The 21,522-nt window shown below is 42.5% G+C and overlaps 1 protein-coding gene across 1 annotated transcript in view; it reads left to right on the top strand.

Moving 5' to 3' along the window:
- Positions 1–21,522, top strand: part of FAM49A (family with sequence similarity 49 member A) — a 70,547-nt gene that overhangs the window by 14,861 nt on the left and 34,164 nt on the right. The window contains exon 2 of the mRNA XM_008054205.2: positions 20,086–20,165. Coding sequence (XP_008052396.1) covers positions 20,096–20,165 — 70 coding nt within the window. The 5' untranslated portion in view covers positions 20,086–20,095. The remainder of the gene's footprint in view (positions 1–20,085; positions 20,166–21,522) is intronic.

The raw sequence follows: 21,522 nt of genomic DNA, 5'->3' as shown, positions 1-21,522 counted from the left end.
CCCCCCCCCCCTGGCCCCCCCCCCCCCCCCAGTCTACAGGAAGTCCTCCCAGATTATTTTAGCCGGGATGAGTCACTTCTTCTTCTGGAACCCCGTCCCCAAACACTTTGCCTAGCCAGTGGTCCTCAGTAGGGCTTCCCGGTCACAGTTGTCTTTGAACCCTGTCACAGTTGTCTGAAATCACAGGGACCACATTTTATTGAGCTCTAGTCTCAAGAGTGGTGTTTATTCTCTGACTAGTCACCGACTTTCCATACCATGTTGAGAACTGTGCTAGGGGTGGAAGGTGGAGCCATGGTTACACCTGCCCTCGAGGAGCTCAGCAGACCTGTGTGAATATTGTGGTTTTGACACAAATATATACAAGATCTACAGGGCATATACACTAGGGCCAAAAGAAAGGAGAGGCCCGTCCTCCTTTGGGGACACATGGCAAGGGTGAAGGGGGGTTGTTGGATTTGGGTGGAGGTGGGGTGCCAGCTGAATTGAATTAAATGTCAAGTGATAACTAAGCAGAGTCAATACAGTTTTGCCAATTATACAGAGCTTTGGGTTCTACTTACCATTTCTAGACATTTTGAAAATGTTTATAACGTATTCCAACCAAATGCTACAGTGTAGGCAGACTTCCCAAGCCTTGGGACCCTTATCCTCAGCATTGTTTAGTCATCTTGTGGCAGTTTTTTTTTTTTAAAAGCCAATGGACATAGCTTTGGTATTTGCAAACTACCCACAACTTATTGCCTTGATGTTACAATTTTACTTTGTCATCATTGTAGGGAGAGCTAATTTGGGCTCCTAAGGCTGCAGATGGGCAGGTCATCAGCTGCTTCTAGGATTCCAAAGAGAAAAAACTGAATTAGAGAAATAATTGTATCAGACCTTTCAGGACACATAAGAGTAAAGTGGGCCGTACAAGTGTTGCTTCATATGGACCCTCGGGGGCCTGCTTTATTGAAAATATGAAAATAATTTGTAGTTGGAATGTTGGTGCATTTCATGACATTTGATGCTTTGAAAGTACAAGGGCTGGCTGAGGGCGGTGGCTCATCCTGTAATCCCAGCACTTTGAGAGGCCGAGGCAAGAGGATTGCCTGAATTTAGGGGTTCGAGACCAGCTGAGGCAACTTGGTGAGACCTCATCTCTACAATAAATCAAAAAATAAGCTGGGCGTGGTAGCATGCACTTGTAGTTCTGGCTACTTGGAAGGCTGAGGTGGAAGGATCGCCTAAGCCCAGCAGGTCGAGGCTGTGGTGGCCGTGAGTGTACCACTGCACTCCAGCCTGGGCAACAGAGTCAAACTCAAAAAAAAAAAAAAAAAAAAAGAAAGAAAGAAGGAAAGTACAAGGCTTTGAGGGCAGCTTCTCTTGAGTCATTTAACAATTCCTCCTGATTTCTGAATTACTACTTTTCACAGAGATAAACTCCATAGCACTCTCTGATTATAGCAGTGGCAATTCTGATATAGCACGGTGTACTCAAAAGTGCTAGAACTTTGTCACCCCTGCCCTTTCTGAATAACTTGAAATCCAAAGGGCTTCATGGAACAAGACCATAGACGCTCTGTGGAGGTGCTCTTGGTATGTGGTTCTGTTTCTGCGATTGAAATTGTGTCTCATTACTGATGAACCTGGCTCATATTAGGTTGCCCAAATACGTATTTGGGAATTGTGGACATTCTCACTGCATAAAACCCTAGAATGCTGAAGCAGGGAGGAGGTTCCCTGCTCACCTGGCCCAGTGCTGTTGGATTACAGACAGTAACAGTGAGGATCAAAGCAAGGACATGTCCTTCCCCAAGGTCCCATAGCAAATCATTGACTGCAGGGAGACGAGAACACAATGCCTGTGACTCCCTGGGCACTCCATAACTTGGCCCTCTGTCCTACCCAGAGGGCCAAGCCACATCTCTGCTCAGGAGCGTTTCTGCACCTGCTTTCTGGTCTGAAAGGTCCTATAATCAGCCCGTAGCCAGTTTTCTTGATCTTCTCTTTCTTTCCTTCCCCACAAAGCATACCTTCTGTGTTGTGAATTCATGCTGTCCCTTGTTAGGACCATGGTTTTTTCCTTGAAATGACTACTTCTTCCCTGTTCTTACCCAAGTGAATCTCCTGTGACCTTCTTAAAGCCTCCAGGAGGCTTTTCCAGGCTTCTCCAATGTGATTTGCTCTTAGAAGCCTCACCCAATACACACGGTTCAACGCCAGAGCTGTTCAATTGTCCCTTGTAGCCTCTGCAACACCACCCTCCTGTCCTGCCCAGAGGCCATGGGTCATGACTTAAGCCATTTTTGGTTTCCCCGAAACATCTAATAATAGCTCTGAAGTATCAGACATGTGCATAACATAGAGGCTTAGAATGTGTTTTCTGGTATGATGGGCCATGTTTGAATCCCAGTTCTGCTGATAACTAGCTGAGTAACCCTGGGCAAGTTATTTAACTTGCTTCAGTGTTCTCATTTGTAAAACGAAGATAGTAATCGCACATACCCCAAGAGGTTGACTTTGGAATTAAGTATGACAAATGTATGTCAAATGTTTAGCACAATGCCTAGCACAAAATATATACACACTCTACAGAAGTTGTTATTATTCTCCAGCTCGCTAAGTAGGCAGTAAGCACTCAATTTCATATTCTGTTGGATGTAAATGAGCACACATTGGCAATGTGCTATGTTTTCCAGAATTCCTCAGCACCACCTTGGGTTGCGTCAGTAGAGATTTTGTGTCCAAATGGAAGAAAGATGGAGTCCTGCTGGTCAGACCACACCCAGAGGGGTGGAAACAGCTCTGGGTAGTGCACAGTAGTAGATACTTTGACTCATGATGGTCAAATTATTTTAGCTCCTCCAGGAGGCTTTCCCTGGCATCGCCTATGCTGATTTGCTCTTAGAAGCCTTACTTAATACATATAGTTCAATGTTCAAGGTGTTTAATAGTCCAAGGGTGTGGCCTCTGCTACACTACCCTCCTGTACTGCCTGGAGGCCACAGACCATGTCTTAATATCAGAATGATCCAAGAACCTCCTCTTCCCTGTGATATGGAGGAAGAAACTCATGTCTTATTTTAGGAGGAGTAGCTACAGCAGAGTCATGAAAGCTGTCTTCATGAACGAATGTCTTCATTCATTCAACATAGGTGGAGTTTCTACTGTGTGTCAAGCCCTATTCTAGAAGTTGATAGTGAATAAATGTTGATCGATACTACAAAGAAAAATAGGGGGAGTGACTGGAGAGTGGGGTGAAGTACTATTTTGGACAGAATAGTTAGGTTGGGCTCCATTGAAAAATAACATCCTGAATAGAAATATAAAGAAAAACCATGCAAGTGCATTGGGGGAAAGCATTCCAGGCAGAAGGACCAGCAAGTGCAAAGGTCCTGTGGTCGAAACATATGTGATCTCCATCTAGAAACCAAGGTCTGAGAGGTAAGTTGACTTTTCCAACGTCCTGTAGCTAATACGTGTTACAGTTGCGATGCAGGAATCCGAACTCGGGTTTCACAGAGCCCAAAGCTCATGCCCACTTCCCTGCACTCTTTAGAAAGGAAAGGGAGCCAGACTCAGTGGCTCAGCCTGTAATCCCAGCACTTTGGGAGGCCGAGGCCAGTGGATGGCCTGAGCCCGCAGGTTCAAGACCAGCCCGGGCAATTTGGAGAGACCTCATCTCTACAATCAAAAATTGGCCGGGGTGGTAGCGCGCGCCTGTAGTTCCAGCTACTTGGGAGGCTGAGGCGGAAGGATCGGTGGAGGCCAGCAGGTCGACGACGCTGGAGTGGCCATGAGCCTGGGCGACAGAGTGAGACTCCAACTCCCCACCCCCGGCCAAAAATAAAAAAAGAAAAAGAAAGAAAGAAAGAAAAGAAAAGGGAGAGAAGAGCCTGGGACCCTGAGAACACCCTTGTGTGCTTTAGTCTCAGCGTCCCTGGCATGCAGTTCTAAGGGATGACCAGCAGAGGGAACCGTGCACCGGGTTTCTGCAGCCCGCTGACCGAAGCCATGTTGAATGAGCAAATGTCTGCAGCCGACTCTGTGAGATCTAAATGTCTCCTTGACAGGAAATCCGCGAGGAGCACGGCGGGGTTGTGCAAACAGCCTTACAATGTCCGCTTGTGTATGTGCACTCGGCTTCGCCCGCGTCGCCCACAATGCTCTGGTTTTTTTTTTGGATAATGGGGCTCTGTGGACCCATGCGCCTTGTCATGCAAAGGGAGTGACCGCGTTTGTCATAAATGGGCTCTTGTATGATTAATAGCCATGCGAATGAGCCCTCAGCAGCCGTTCCGCAACCAGCCTCCCCTTTTCGCCGAGGCGGTGGTCTGAGTTGGCTTTCTTCCCCGGCTCCAAAGCGGCGGTGCAGAATTCATTGCTAAAAGGGAAGTGACTTGTTTGCATTGTGGTTGCAATTCTTCAGATGAAAGGCAGGGGGCGCGGATACCTGCTATTTGTTGCCGGGTCCTTCTGCCTGCCAGATACTACTGTCCTTTTACCTGCATTATCTTACTCAGTAACAACACTCAAAAGGAAGTGTTCTGATTTGCATGTTACCCACAAGGGGAATTCAGCTTTAAAAGATCAGAGGGACTCTCCCGAGGTCTCCAGAGCTCATGCTGTTTCTGTTAAGTGATTTCTTTTTTTTTTTTTTTTTTGAGTTGGAGCCTCACTCTGTCGACCCGCTGGGCTCCGGCGATCCTTCCGCCTCAGCCTTCCAAGTAGCTGTAACTACAGGCGCGCGCTACCACGCCTGGCTGATTTTTGATTTATTGTAGAGATGCGGTCTCGCCGAGTTGCCCAGGCGGGTCTCGAACCCGCGGGCTCAGGCAATCCACTCACCTCAGCCTCCCAAAGGCGTGGGATTACAGGCTGAGCCACCGAGATTCCTTTTTCTTTGTAAAGAGGCCTAGTCCAGGGTGCACACACTGGAAAACTCCTTCATTATTCTGCTTGGCCATCTATAAACTGAAATGTGTGATTTTTAAAATAGATGAGGGACTTCCTTGTTTCCGAGCTTCAGCATGTGTGTTGTACCTTCTGGAACGATATCATTCTGTGCATGTGCGCGTTTTTCTGAGAAAGCCAGTTTTCCTCAGATTTTCAAAGTAGTCTGTGATCCTAAAACAAAACGGTCACACGCCTCCCCAAATATTTATATTTTGGGAAATGCTTATTTTCTCTGACCCGTCCCTCTTACTAATGACTGTTTTCTCTGCTCAGTTTGTTTGTGGTGACATCTTTGCTGTCGTTGCTAGGCAGTGGCTACTAATCCAGCTCTTCAGATCCATCTTAGGGACCGGACATGAAGAGTGCCATGTTTTGGACCTGTGCGGGGTGCTTGGCTGGGGAGGGTGAGCAGGAGGGGCTGAAATGGCTAACACGCTGACAGTGAGTCAGACTGAGTCCTAGAAAAAATCCACAGCTGGAAAGGTGGTCACTTCTGCCCGGGGACAGGGGAGGATCTGGGAAGAAGTGCTGTTTGATTTGGTTGAAAGGTAGACAAGCCATCCACAGACAGAGAGGGGAAAGGGTGTTCTGGGCAAAGGGAACAGCATGAGCAGGAAAAAAAAAAAAAAGAGGTAGGAGACCTTGGTACATCCATATTTTGATGTGACTGAAGCAAAGAGGATTCAAGGAAGCTTTAGCAGAAGGGCTGAAACTTGAAAGAGAGCTTCAGGCAGGTATTATTGCCTTGACTACCAATTAAAAACTTATGTCCACTCACATTCGACAGCTAGCTGAGAAAGCATTTGCAGGAAAACATGCCTTTCTTCTACCCAGCGAACCCCAGGTCCTGCTTGCCCCCTGGCTTCTATCTAGGGAAGCAGCACCCTCGCCCCCTCGCTGGGTGACCCACCCTCACCACTGCAGACTCCCACCTCATCCACCTTTCTTGACCCAGACTTCCCAGGGCTTCTATTTTAAAACATAAATTGTGTTTACAGTGAAAGGTAATTTGAAATCAAAGCAATTGCTCCTCTCAGAAAATGGAAACAAAAGCCGAGCCACACCTATCTGTGAGATTTCAAGTGCGGTTTTGGCACTTTCAATGTTCTTTTTTTTTTTTTTGAGTTGGAGTCTCACTCTGTCGCCCAGACTGGAGTGCAGTGGCCGCTCCCGGCCACCGCAGCCTCGACCTGCTGGGCTCCGGCGATCCTTCCACCTCAGCCTTCCAAGTAGCCGGAATTACAGGCATAAGCTACCACGCCCAGCTGATTTTTTGATTTATTGTAGAGATGAGGTCTCGCTGCCCAGACGGGTCTCGAACCCGCGGGCTCAGGCAATCCACTCACCTCAGCCTCCCAAAGGCATGGGATTACAGGCTGAGCCACCGAGCCCGGCTTGAACGTTCTTGATGCTTGAGATTTCACGGAGCATGCCGACCTCCCTTGCTTTCAAATTCTTTAGGTTTTTAGTTTGTAAAATGACTTTTGTTGAATTTTTTTTTGTTTTGGTGCTAATATAATTTTTTACATCCCCACACTCCAAAATAAATTTGCCCTAGGAACAAATTCCCCTAACACTGACATGTCAATTCCAAAGCCTCCTTTGGTACCCTAGTGGGCCCCAGTTTAATAAAACTCAGCATCTGAGCCAGGCTCAGTGGCTCAGCCTGTAATCCCGCGCCTTTGAGAGACTGAGGTGAGTGGATTGCCTGAGCCCGCGGGTTCGAGACCCGCCTGGGCAGCAAGACCTCATCTCTACAATAAATCAAAAAATCAGCCGGGCGTGGTAGCGCGCGCCTGTAGTTCCAGCTACTTGGAAGGCTGAGGCGGAAGGATCGCTGGAGCCCAGCAGGTCGAGGCTGCGGTGGCCGGGAGCGGCCACTGCACTCCAGTCTGGGCGACAGAGTGAGACTCCAACTCAAAAAAAAAAACCTCAGCATCTGAAAACTTTGGTGTTGGAATTGAGCCAACCCGTGGCCACGGAGCTGTTGAATTCTTCAAGGGGCTTTTGCTTCCCAGAAGGACTCTTCAGTAATACCTCACTTCCCTGTGCCTTGACCTGATAAGTTGAAATTTGCCACCTGATAGAGAACTATGGAGGCAGAGAAACTTCAAGAACAAATATGTGATGCTGTTGCCTCTGGAACAAAAGCCAGGCAGAGACAAGAAGACTTTTGTGTGGAGGAGGGGGATAGAAGGGTGGAGGGTGGGTTCCATTGTAAAATAACAAAGATGAAACAGATTTAGTTCATCAGCACTCATGTTTTACATGACATTCCCTGTAATATGTTCAGAGACCGGTGAGTGATCTGAAGGCCTCAAATACCCCTTGCTGGAATGGTGGGAGGAGGGAGAGGGGAGGATACTGTCTGGAGGTGACAAGGACTAAAGGCACCAAGTTGGAGAGCAAGAATCTGAGGGAGGCATGGAAAGCTAAACTGGTAGAGGTTGGCAGGAGAGTGGATCTGGGGAGTGCAGGGGGGAGGGGGAGAAATCTCAGATGACACTGAGTTTTCTGGCTGTTGTAATTGGGAGGGTGATGATGCCTCTAAATGAATGAGAGAGGAGGAGGACTTTGGGGGGGGCAGAAAGTGGGGGCTCCATGGCCCTCCCCAAATTTCTGTGCTTATGGGACATTCACTTGGATCGATGTGCCTGGATCTGGGGACATCAGGTCCAGTGTGAGGCCAGAGAAGTCGTCAGCCCATGGGTGAAAGTCAGATTGAGGAGGGTCTTACCAAGGAGAGAGAAAAGGTGTGAGAAAGAACACTGGAGCCCAAGACTTAAAGTTCTGGTTGAGGAAGGACATTAAAAGAGATAAGGGAAGAGCAAGGAGATAGGCCCTAAGCATGTCGGAAGAAGAGGTTGACCAAGGATGCACATGGCAGCCTCACTCCTGAAGAAGAGGGTCCTGGCTGTTGTGCGTTTAAGGACCCAAGGAAGAATTCTGGAGAAAGGAGGTTTGTAATCCAAGAGAACTGACAATATGGTTAATCTAATTCACTGTCAGAACAGCCCAGTGAAAGGCGTTCTCTCTTGATGTGGAAGCCACCCAAGAGAGGAGGAACGCCTTGCCCAACCTTACACAGTAAGTGAACAGCATCTCCAAGATGAGCAATCGTGCCTCTGGGGCCCCTTGCTCTGCACTTGGGGTCTCCTTCCCTTTGAAACTAGGCAGAACTGGCCTGGGTGGGCTGAGACTGTCAGCCCTCTTAGGTAAGAAGCAGACTTATCCAGCAGTTTCCTCATAAGTGTGTTCTTGATTTCACAAGTGGAAAGGAACAAATTCACTAATGACTTCCCAGCCGTGGGCTGAGCTGAGCTCCAGTCTGATTGCTTCCATATTCACTAGCATTTGATATTGGGGGACACATTGACTTTCATTCCCTAAAAAATAATCTAATTATTTTGCCCTCATTTCTCGATACTTTTTGCTGCTGCAATATTGATGTTTATGGGAAAATTAGCTATGATGGGGTAATAGTCTATTTTAGAAAACTGAACTCAGACATTGAAAGAACTATTTTAAACCTGCACTTAATTGTTCAGTTCCATAATGGTCTCTTGGTATTTTTTTTTTTTTTGAGAATTCCCATGGATTGCCTTACAACAGGACTCCAGCAGCTTGTATTCCTCAGGGAATGCCAAGCCCTTTTGAGGGACATCATGGTATTAATGATTGATGAGAATATTCGAGGCATTTTCCCATTTGAGCACCATTACTTGTAGTGTTAAAACGTTTTGAAAACACATTTTAGCCATTAACTCATTTTTATTGTCAGATGAAAGTGCTTAATAGACTCACTCCACTTCAGTTTTCCTCCATCTTGGAATGAAATCATCTGTTGGATTCTTGGCAACACATTCGACAATGGAACAGAAAACCTCATGACTTCATTGCAAAAATGGCAGACGGCGCAGCGACTTGCAGCCCAGCCCAACTAGCTACAGTCACTGACCTGGTTGAGCAGATTCAGGCTCCCAGAATTTATAAGCTGAGCTACTTCATTCCACTGATGCATATCGATGCCCGCACCCCCCGGCCCCCCAGAAAAGCAGCTGCTTATATCATTTAAGATATGCACCTTTACTTCAGTTGAAAAGTATTTTTTAAAACCACCTGTTTTGTATGTGCTATGTGTTGATGGTTAAGTGGAAGCTGGTGGTTTGTATTACTCATAATTCAAAACAGTCAGGTCGTGTAAATATTGTATTAGGGACTCTGCGGTGAACCTAAAGTATATCTTAGTCTTCTGAATACTAGATGTGTCGGGCTGGGCCTTTCCTCCAGGGATACCCCCTGGATGCCCATGGCATGGGAGAAGCCAGAGGTATCACTGGCTTTGCAGAGCTGTGTGGGATGTCTGAAAGCTCTGATGTCACCGACAGCAGCAGTCATTCTGGCCTCTCATCAGGACTTTCTCTAGCTCTGAACCTTGTTGATCAGCTCAAAAGGTAGATTGTCTTAATTTCCCTCCTAAAATCATATCCAGTACCCAGAAACATTCCTAAAGCTAACTCTGGACTGTTTTCCTCCACTCTGCTGGGGACATCTCAGGGTCCCGTGGTAGTTAGAAGATCAGACTGATGGTGGAACGAAGTGACAGGCAACAGGTTCACTGGCCATGTCACACTGACCATGTCACACTTGTAGCTCTGCTCCCAACCCTGCCCAAATCACTGACCAAGTGAGTGTTCCTAGATTTCTGGGTATCATAACATATCAGTAAAATTTCAAAATAAACTTTGTGAATTTAGGATACAACTGGTGCTATCATTTTTTAAGATTAATGAAAGCACTGTAACATGGAAATGTTTGAATACCTTCAGCTTTCTAAAGGTTCATGATGTAGACTTTATTTTTCTCATGTTGCCTTGGAGGGACTGATGCTTGGGAACTCCTGGTCAGAACAATCCTAAAAATTTCTTTTCCAGGACTTTCTGTGTCAGACCCTTCCCTAAGTGCTGGTAATACAATGAGGTAGTATAAAGACAGTCGTACCCAAGAAGACCTACCATTCAGGGACATGCAGGAAAAAGCATAGATAATCTGATTTGCTCTGATGGGCACCATCACATGGCACACACAGCCTGCCAGATGAGCATAGAGAAGCTGCTCACTTGAGGGAGTGGGTTTTGTTTTGCTGGCATAGCATAGAAGGGTAGGCAGGGCTCAGGGGTCCTTCCAAGGGTCCTTATCTCTACCCTCTTATTTGAAAGGAAATGTAGAGGAGGCAGCTGTCAAGAACCAGTGCTTAGAGGTTGGATAGCCCTGAATTTCACACCCTGTTCTATCCCTTGTGAGTGTCAGCAAGTTTCTAAATCTCAAATTTCTTTCTCTCTAAAGTGGGGGTAATAACCATTCTTGCCTTGTACAGTTGTTGGGAAAATTAAAATATGGGAATATAAGAAGCACTCTCATCACTCTGTCCTGCAGATCATTAGAGATGTTAAGCAGGATAAGCTGGCGCAAAGGCCGTGAGGCAATCAACAGCAGCACCCCTCTAGGGAAGGGCAGGAGGTGGCTGGAGTGGAGGGGCAGGGGCAGGTGGAGGGGAAGAAGGGGCCGAGTAAGGAAGTAGAGGACAGAGGCCAAGCTTTCTGTGCCCAATGCATGCATTTTGATGCATTTTATCCTGCAGGCACTGGGTAGCCATGGAAGTATATTAAGAAAGTAACCGATCAGATTTGTGTTTAGAAAGATGGCTCTGTTAGACGTATGGAAGTGAGTGGGAGAGAGACAAGACTGTGGAAGATCAGGTTGAGGCTGTTTGCAGGACACAAGGCAAGCTTTGCCTAGTATCTGCATTAGGATAATCAAGATGGGGAGGGAGAGAAGTGTGGGAAATTGGTCTGAACTACTTGCAAGTATGTCTTTGTTTGGGATCAGTGAGTGTTCTGAGTTCAGCATGCTCTAGGGAGACCTTGGAACAGGGAGCAGAAACTGCCTACTGACAGCAATTCACTGTACCTTTTATTTTTATGTCTTAAAAAATGGGGTTGATGTCCCATTTACTTTCTGTGTTAGTGGACAGAGCATGAGATGAATAGACACACCATCTCTATTCTAGTTTCTTCTTTGGTCCTAATGTGCTGTGGACTCTTGGGCAAGTCTTCTTTTTTTGTTTCTTTTTTGTAAAATTAGAGCTTTAAAAAGATGGCCCCAATTAGAGCTTTAAAAAGATGGCCCCAATGGAGTATATTCTGATGAAATTTGAGGATGCAGTGATATGGTAAGTCGACAAGTCCAGAATCCATCTGGAAGACCTGGAGAAGGACACTTACTTACTTTACCTAGTCCATGGAGTTTGTAATCTGTAAAGTGTGTCCAATTGTACCTTCCCTGTCTCTGACCTATGCTCATATTGAGGATAAATGCAGCCAGATACATCTTTGACAAAGATGTGAGGTTATACAAATATTAATACCTAGATGCCATTGTTGTATTCATGATTAGTTTGTAGTTTAAATGCTGTGCTGCCCACCCCCCCCAAAAAAAACTTGGATCAACCAGGACTTCTCAATTCCCAAAATACTGAGTTATACATAATCTGAAAATATTGTAGATTCTAGAATAGAAGGCATTGGATCATTCAAAATGCTCAGAAAATCCATCCCTTCTGATAGAGGCCTTATTTTCTGGCAGAGATGAGTATTATAATCTCAGACCTTAAGAAAAAAATTTGGAAAAGAAACCTTGGTAGGGTTGCTGTTTTATTTATTTATTTTCTCACCTTCTGTTCTTTCTTGATAAACAGCAGTATTGACTTGGGAATTCTCCTTTCAAATGGTCATAGCCAAAAAAGAAATCTCCTAGGTACTTGTTATCTAATCATCAAAATTGAGCATTGAAATATTGGTGCACACAGGCAAAGGTCATCATTCACACTGTCCTGCACCCTGGGCCTGTATCCTTTGCTATGTTTCGTTATAGAAAACAAATAGAATAGGGTACCTGCATGATCGGTGTTTATATACCCAACCCTTAATTGTACCCCACATCTTTATGATAAATAAATGAATTTAAAAAAAGAAAGAAAACAAATGTCTTCATAGACTATGGTCACTTCTTTAAAAAATAAGCCCTGCTTGATTTTATTTGGTTTTATACTCTGGTGATTCAGCTATGCTATCATTTAAATTTTTTCTTCTAAATAAAAATAGAGTTTGAAACAGTGAATAAAGTGTGTGTGTGTGTGTGTGTGTGCATGTGTGTGTGTGTGTGTGTGTGTGTGCGTGTGTGTGTGTGTGTGTGTGTGTGTGTGTGTGTGTGTGTGTGTGAATTATCTCCTCCTTTTTGAAACTGGAAATGTGACCCGCTAATTATTTCTTTAAGAGAGTCATTGTTTTCCACTGAGTATCCTTAAAGCCAACTCCCATAGAAGTGGTGTTAAACTGAGTGCCAAGAAAGTGGTCATAGAAAATACCATGGGTACATCCAAAATTGTCACTCCTTGAGGATAAGTGCTTCCTTTGGTAAGGACATGCAGGCAATCTTTAGAGGCACCACTGCCACTCCTAAAGTGATTAGAAAAACACCCTTCTTCTAGATTACTTGGGGAAAAAAAAAGTTTAAGGAACCTATCTCAAAATACTAGTGTAGTAAATGAATCTTGAGGAATAAGTCTTCTGCTTTTGGAGGGCTTGATGCATCGCCCAACTTCTATCTTGTGTTCCCCTCCTCAGGCTTCTAATCTCTTCCTAGCTGGAGGGCTTTTTTCAGCCAACCCACATTCCAAGTATTCACATCTTGGTGGCAACTCACTTGTGCCAAGCAGACTTTTCCACAAGACCTCACCCCATGTGGTTTTCTTTCTTTCGGTTCCTGAAGAAACACCTGCCCTTTATGTACCATTGAGCAACAGGAGTGTAGAGCAGAGCCCTTGGAATCTAACGGATGCTGTATACTCTCTCCCCAGAAAAATGAACGCATCCATTCAGCAAAACAGTGTCCCACATGCACTTCCAGGAGACCATGGACTGTCTGAAGTCCCCAAGCACAGTCCTTCTAGGGGTCTGGAGCCCCAGGTCTCCTGTGCAGGAAAGAACGTAGGCTCTGGATTCCCAGACTTTCAAAATCAAATCTGACTGTCATTTATTCTCTTGTGCTCTTTGGAAAGTTGTTTAGCTATTTTGAGCCTTTTTTCCCTCCCAATCAATGTAAAGATAACTGTAGCTACCTGAAGGCTGCTGTAAGGTTTACATGAAATAATGTGTGTGAAAGCCCCAAGCTTAGTGCCAGGCACACAGTGGGCACTTAGTAAGATGCTGACATTCTTTTTTCTCTCGTATGTAATAATAATAACTCTGATTGGTGCTTAATTTGTGTCAGGTACATATTATTATTTTCACATTTAATTAACATCTTTGAGCACTGATTGTCAGGAATGTTGTGTGCTTTTGGATAGATTACATTGTTTAATTAAAGCTGTGCTGACACCCTAAGTAGATTGTGGATCACGTGGGCACTGTGACTGTGGCTTCCCTCACAAGTACTCAGTGTATTGAGGGTGTTCAACAAGTGATGGAGTAATTCTCTCAAGGTAATTGTTAAAGGTGGCATTTTTTATTAAAAACTCAAAGACAGAAGGAGAAACTTGCCACCAAACTGTTACCACATTACCTTTCCTTGGAGTAGGCATTGCTTTTTCCTTGAATTTAAGTAGGTCATTGTCAACAAAAGAGTCAGCCTTGAAGAAGGTGAACCAGATCTCCTGGGTTCAGAGTTGGCAGCAATCCCAAGCCCCCTTCTTCTTTAGATTGCTGGAAAAATCTGCATTAACCTTTGTTCTTTGACATTTCATTTCTTTTCAGTAGAGCTATTTAATGAACCACTTTGATTAGATTTTCTTCTTTAGATATTTATGTTTTTCTTAGACTTTATGCTATACATATGAAATGGTGTAAGCATAGACACAACCATTTGGTTAAAAATTTGAATTTTTGATGATCACTTGAGGGTTTACTAAAAAAGCAACCTTACTATTCATGTTTTCAAATGTATTTGTTTATACTTGGAAATTTTGCATTGGAAATGGTTATTCATGTATATTAACTTATCTGAAGACTCAGTCTCTTATGATCACAAACTTATATAAATATTGTCCTTTTGAAAATGTAGTTTTCTTTCATAAGAATTTATGTTTTTTTCAATTAGTTTCTCCCCTTAATTTTAATAATTCTAAGTTTTCTAATCCTTAAGAAATGTATCTTCCTCATAAGTATATCTCGAATATAAAATAAGAAAATGAATTAAAATACAGTGTCTTGCATGTAGAAAAATTCCTTTCAGCACTTAATACCTATAAGCATGTACCTGGTTATATCTTAGTGCGAAGAAGATATGCATAAAGGGTCATATATCTTGGGAGATCAAACCTGAAAAATAAAATCATATGATTCTGAGAATTTTACATGCATTTATTGAATTCCTTCACTATCTTCATTTAAACGATAAGATGAACTGTAATATTGGATAATTAGAGCTAATATTTGTACAGCACTTTACAGTATACATGGTGCTTTCACACTTCTTTCATTTAGTCCTTATAAGAGTTCCATGTGGAAGACACTATTATATTACTGTTATGTAGATGAGGAACCCAAGATTCACAGCTGCAATGACTTGCTATGTAGTAACAGAGCAGTTAGATAGTGCCTTATATTGGTGAGGCTCTTTCAAACACTCTCCTTTATGCTCTTATTTATCTACTACTTACACTATACATCTCTTGAAAACATCAGTTGACCATATTGTTATTCTGACCTACTCTATGCTTCAGATTCTCAAGGCTGTGTCTTTATCTTTATTAGTCAGCCCCAGCTTGCAACACCATGGAAAAATAGGCCAGCTGATAACTGAAGCCATCATGCCAAAGGACTGACTCAGATGCCCACACACCTGTACTTTGTTAGAGAAGGGGTAGAGTCCTGGAAAACCCAAGCATGGAAAATTGGTGTCTTTAAGAGTAAAAGGCCATCCAGAATGGTCATGGATAGAAGGAGACAGGAAAACTACTTTTTAATACCATTCTTCAAAGCAGGAAATATCCCAAGTAAGGGAATCTGAGAGTCTACTTTCAAGGCCCCATTCCTTTATTAGTACTTATGTATGTCTTTTCCTGTCCTTTCATCTGGCAGCCAAGACCTTATACAGTTGAATATCCTTTATCTGAAATGCTTGGGATCAGAAATGTTTCAGATCTCAGATTTTTTAAGATTTTGAAATATTTGCATTATACTTACAGCTTGAGCATCCCAAATCCAAATTAAAAACCTAAGGCACATTTCCTTAATATGTATTAGGTACATACTATTTCCTTTGAGTGTCATGATGGCGCTCAAAATTTTTCGATTTTGGAGCATTTGGGGTTTCAGGTTTTTGAATTTGGAATACTCAACCTTTACGCTCTGTCCCTGCTTTATGCCTACCATACCCTCCCCACAGGAAGGAATTCAGATCTTAAAACTGTCATGTGCACCACTGTAACTACAGTATGTCCCAGGAGAACTTTACTCTGAAATGATCTCTGAAGATGCCAAGGAAATCAAGGGAGTCAAGTGTGTGTGCTTGTGTGTGATATGTGTGGGGGAGCTTGTGTGTGTATAAGTATGACTAAATTTTATAATAAAAACAACGTACTAGTTTTAGATATTTAAACTCTACAAATAATTTCAAATAGTAATGCTCTACAAATTACTGTTTGAACTATTTTATACCTGAAACATCTCTTATCATTCTCCTTTATGGATTTTCTTTCTAATATTTTAGTTTTTTTCTATCCACATTTTTTGCCATACTTCTCTCCTTTTTCAAATGTTTCTTCTTCTCCACTTTTATTATTGGGGAGATACTCCCTGTCCCCAGAAACTTACATAAACAGCTTCTTTATTTATGGAAACTACCGGAGATCATCATCACTTTAAGTAATTCAGGGTAAAGTCCTCCTAGGGAGCTCAGGGCAGCTGCTAGTTTGCTTATTCCCTCTGATATAAGCTTCCACACCACAGGGAAAAGTGGCAAATAGCTGTCGTCTCTTGGGACAGACCCAGCAGCAGGTCATATTAGGAGGGTGGCCATGGAATCACCAAACAGAATGTAGAAACCAGCGTTCCCAGCTTTCCAGAGTACACACCCAACTAATCAGGTTGTTCTGCCAGTCATTTGGCTGTAAAGTGACTGCTCTGCCCACGGGAGATCTGAGACTCAGCTCATCCTCAGAGATGACTCCTCTACAGTGCATCCTCTCCTCTTAGCCAGAGGTGGTTCCTCTTTGTCTTGACTCCTCCTTAGCTATGATTATTTTTCAGGAAAACAAAAGTTGTACTTCTCCTGGGTAACCTGTTTGTCTTTATTTTCTGAACACCAAATCTTGAAAGGGACCTTATTTTTCTTCTTTTCTTTGGCTGTCCAGAAGTTCAGATCTAAACTGATGTGCTCTCTCCGCCAAATGGCTGGATGACTTATGTCCATGTGCTCCTCGGCCTCTGCCATTATCTTACTATTCCATTTTCATCTCCCCCACACTTCCATTATATACTTGCATGCTCTAGCAGTGTACATCAACTGACCTGAAGTTCTTTTGTTGAATGTGGTAAAACAATTGTAAAAACCTCTATATTAATGACGTCATCTCACTAGTACTGTCAGACATAATAATGGATTTTGTATTTACCAAGATTCTGCTTGAAAGGATTGGAGAGTCTCTGTCATGAAGAATATAGGTGAAGGGACTTTGAAGGGGAACCCTGGGTCCTGTTAAAAATAACCAAGGTCTCTAGTTGGTGACCATTTATGTGATGATGTAACAACTCACTTTGTAGATGTCCCTAAACCAAAAGATACTTCCATAGATTGTTGTCAAGCTGAAAGGGGCAATAAACATAAAATCGTTTTGTCATGAAGGAGATGATATGAAATATTTCTGTACTAACTCAAGGACTTGCATTGGGTTTAAAACACGTTTTCTAGATTCTACAGGACTAGACTTGAAATCCACTTCTACATAATGTCCGCAGTCATGTTTTAGACATTTTGGTTTAAGAAGTGACTCATCTAGAATCCTGGGAATTCCAAGTAATTGAATTTGGTTGATGTTAAAATCATGTTCCAAAATATTTGACCACATCAGACAACCCATTCAGATAACCTTTTTAAAGAGATAGAATCCTATAGCTAATATTTGGATGTATTTTCACATGTGTTTGTTTTAGTCTGTTATAGATTTCAAAGTCTTGAAATATTTTCCACCCAAGTACTCTGACAATAAAATTACGTACAAGACAGAATTTTAGGAGAAAGCTAAATCCATGCAGGTCTCTTATGACACATTCATAGCATGAAGTTAGGGAAATTAAGAATATTTAACTTTCATTAAGGCACTTTGTATGAAAGTCAGGGCTGCTACTAAACAGTAGAATCATCTTCCTACAAGAAGTGCCTCCAGATCTAAGTAGGAAGTGTTTGTGAAGCCAAAAATGGATTATTTCCTAGAGACCCAGGAGAGCTTGTGAATGCTGCCATTGGTGGGGGTGAATTCTATCAGGTCCAAGCTTTAACTTGGCAGACCCTACCTCATACAAGGCTTTGCTCAAAATGTCTTAAAAGGAAATGTGCATAAAAGCAGCAGAGGAAAGAACGAATGACAGAAGAGACAGGGAAGACTAATTTGGAAAATAAAAATATTGTGTTTGTCTCCCATTGTATGTGTGTGTACATGCATGCATGCATGTCCATAATATTCAGGCACCTCAAGGTGGGAAACCTCTAAAAAGTATCGAGTCCAACCTTCTGCCTGCGCATAACTCATTTTACAACATTGTCAAGGGCTGATATAGCGTATTTCTTCTTAAATACCTCCAGCGAAAGAAAGCTTACTTTCAGTGGCTTAATCATAGTTCACTGCAACCCTGAACTCCTTGGCTCAGGTGATCCTCCCTTCTCAGCCTACTTAGTAACTGAGATTACAGGCATGCATTACCATGCCTTTTTTTGTTTTTGTTTTTAATTTTTTACATTTTGTAGAGATGGGAATTTCCCTATTTGCCCAGGCTGGTCTTGAACTCCTGGTCTTAGTAGAAAGCTACTATTTCAGAAGATATCACTCAGTAGTCAAACAACTCTAATCGTTAGAAATGTTTTCCTCGCTATCTCTCCATTTGTCTTTGTTCACTGCCCTAGAGCCAGGTACAGCCTATCTAATCCATCTCCCATAGGCTAATCCTAAATAAATATTTTAAAGCTATTAGGATAATCATGATGATGGTAACTATCATCGTCATCATAGTTGGAACTCGTAGCATTTTTTCCAGCACTTCTTGTAAGTGCTGTCCTAAGCATTTTACACTTTATCTTATACATTCTCACAACTTGATGAAAGACATAAATTACAAAAGTTCATTTGATGGGTGAGGAAATTGAGGCCTACAGAAATGAAGTCTTTTGTCCTGGGTAACAGAGGTAACAGGAAATAGCTGGGAGTAGACACAGACAGTCCCTTTCCTGGTTGTGCGTTCGTGAGTTAGACCATGGAGGATGCCTGCAAATGTATGAATGTGTTCTCAGTGGAGGATTTTGGAGACCAGATTACACCACTTGCTATAATACATAATCTCATATACAGAGTAATCCTTTTTCACCATATATTTCTTAGAGTGATGTATTTTTAGAAATTCCTTATATCACCATAAACACTATCAGAAGCCTGATCCATAGGAAATTGCAGCCCTGCAGTTCCCTTGCACTGGTTCAGTGATTTTTTTCAGATTGACCCTTCACATAATGAGGTATCTAAGTCACGAAAGTTCACTTATAGCAGAATTAGAGAAATTCTTTCCCAAGGGCACAATGCCCAACATCTAACTGCTGCTTGAATAGGTGGATGAGTGACTTACCTAAGAAGATAGTTTAGTGTCTAGATTTAAGAGCAGTAGAAATTTTGCTGTTTGCTTAAAAACACACACACACAGCCGGACTTGGTGGCTCAGCCTGTAATCCCGCACCTTTGGGAGGCTGAGGTGAGTGGATTGCCTGAGCTTGCAGGTTCAAGAACCGCCTGGGTAGCGAGACCTCATCTCTAAAATAAACCAAAATATCAGCCGGGCGTGGTAGCACATGCCTGTAATTCCGGCTACTTGGAAGGCTGAGGTGGAAGGATCACCGGAAGCCCAGCAGGTCGAGGCTGCGGTGGCCGGGAGCAGCCACTGCACTCCAGTCTGGGCGACAGAGTGAGACTCCAACTCAAAACACACACACACACACACACACACACACACACACACACACACACACACACAACTACGTTTTAACTATAGTTTTAGGTAAAGACTGCAGACATGTACCAAATTTGTATTTCTGTTTATTTGATACACATGTGCAATTGTCTTAGGTATCTTAGTCTACAATTTCATTGAGAGTAATTTTTTAGATATTATGCCTTTCCATTTTTAAGCTGTGTGAAGCACCCAATCTCATCACCACTGAAATGTCAAATTATAAATGCCCCTAACTTGTCTACAAGCTACACCTCCTGAGAAATCTGGCCTTCCATACACATCAAAATGAATTTCTGGGACTGTATATCTGTGTTTTCTAAACGTGTTCCTCACAAGCTCAAGAAACTTACTTTTCTGGACAGATGTTTTAATAAGGCCCTTTTGTTGTGCTTGTCCATCAACATGATATGTTCCACATTGATGGAAAGGAAACAAAGCAAAGCTGAAATATTAGCTGTAAGGATTCCAGGGATTAGTGAAGGGAAAAAGGAAGGACTTTGAAGAATTTTCCACCTAAGTAATTGAAGTATCTGATTCTTTAATAGAATGTTGTTTGGTCATTTTTTTAAGAAATAGTGAATGGGACACAGCGTACAAATGTATTCTCCAGAGAGAGAACTTATGGCATTTTTATCATTGTCATACTTTGTATGGTTTAGGCCAGATGTCCCTAAGTTTTAATGATCCAACACTTCAGAGATAGTTAGTATCTGCTACCAGTTCAGAAATGAGTTGCTAAGTTATTACTCATCCCCTGGGATGGAGATGCTTTCTTTCTGGTATTCAGAGGTAGCTATGGGAGTCCATGATATTTATGCATGTCTGTTTTTTATACTGCTAATGGTATTTGCTTTTGTGTTACCTTTCCTAGGTTTGCTGGGATGGGAAACCTGCTCAAAGTCCTTACCAGGGAAATTGAAAACTATCCACATTTTTTCCTGGATTTTGAAAGTAAGTTCCAAAAATTATAACAAAATGATAGAAAATTTTACCATCTTTATAGCTTGTTGATAAGATAGTTGTAACATAAAGATGTTATAGTATACTTAAGCCAAATTCAAATGTCACTATGCATTTTTTTCTGAAATAATTTTTTTTTTTTTTTGAGTTGGAGTCTCACTCTGTCACTCAGGCTGTAGTGTTCATGGCCACCCCAGCATCAACCTGCTGGGCTCAGGTCATCCTTCTGCCTCAGCCTTCCAAGTAGTCGGAGCTATAGTCAAGCACTACCACATCCGGCTACTTTTTGATTTTTATTGTAGAGATGAAGTCTTGCCAAGTTGCCCAGGCTGTTCTCAAATTGCGGGCTCAGGCAATTCACTCACCTTGGCCTCCCAAAGTGCTGGGATTACAGACTTGAGCCACCACACCCAGCCTGAAAGCATTCCTAATATCATTTTCCTTCTTTCCTATTTTTTAGAGACTCAATAGAAAATATTGTTAATGTATCTATGGTTGTCTTTGGTTTTAGAAGTGACCAGCTTTTGTAAGCCAAGCATAAATCATAATCATGTATTTTTCCTAAAAGTTTTGGAATATCACATTCCAAAGAAAAATAGTAAGCCTAGTGATTTACACAGATAAATAGAAAGCAAATATTATTACATGTAAGAGAAAAAAGTAATGAATACCAAAAATAGGGCTTATAGATAATTTTTTTTAAGTTGTCTTTATCTGGTTTTTATGTATTATTTGATTGCATGAACCATTTCAGGATTTTGAGATACACTCCTTTTATCCAACAAGTTATGCTTCTTTTATCAAAAATTTGAACATTTTTTCTTAGGTAAAATGGCTTAAGAATCATGGCAGAATAAGCCCAGAATTTCTTTCTTACTGTCTTTATTGATTGAATACATTTACAAGTGACACATTCATGTTTTATCAACTAAGCTTATGTTTCCACCTTCAATCTTGTGATCTCCCCTTTTAAAATTATAATCCCACAATAGAAAACACAGTTATAAGTCTTTCCCCCATCATTCACCATCTGTTGCACACTTGAATCTGCTTTTAACTTTCAATTTTCAAAAAAAAAAATTTCTTTTTTTATGAGTCTAAGTCTCACTCTGTTGCCCAGGCTGAAGTGCAGTGGCACGCTCACGGCCACCACAGTCTTGACCTGCTGGGCTCAGGCGATCTTTCCACTTCAGTCTTCCAAGTAGCTGGAACTATAGACATGTACTACCACACCTAGCTATTTTTTTTATTTTTTGTAGAGATGAGGTCTTGCCAAGTTGCCCAGGCTGTTCTCGAACCCATGGGCTCAGGCAATCCTCTCACCTCAGCCTCCCAAAGTGCTGAGATT

Source organism: Carlito syrichta, unplaced genomic scaffold, assembly GCF_000164805.1.
Source record: "Carlito syrichta isolate Samal-C Ts95f unplaced genomic scaffold, Tarsius_syrichta-2.0.1 Scaffold289236, whole genome shotgun sequence".
Classification (NCBI taxonomy): domain Eukaryota; kingdom Metazoa; phylum Chordata; class Mammalia; order Primates; family Tarsiidae; genus Carlito; species Carlito syrichta.
Note: the sequence above shows the minus strand (reverse complement) of the source record. Positions and strands in the feature narration are given on the sequence as shown.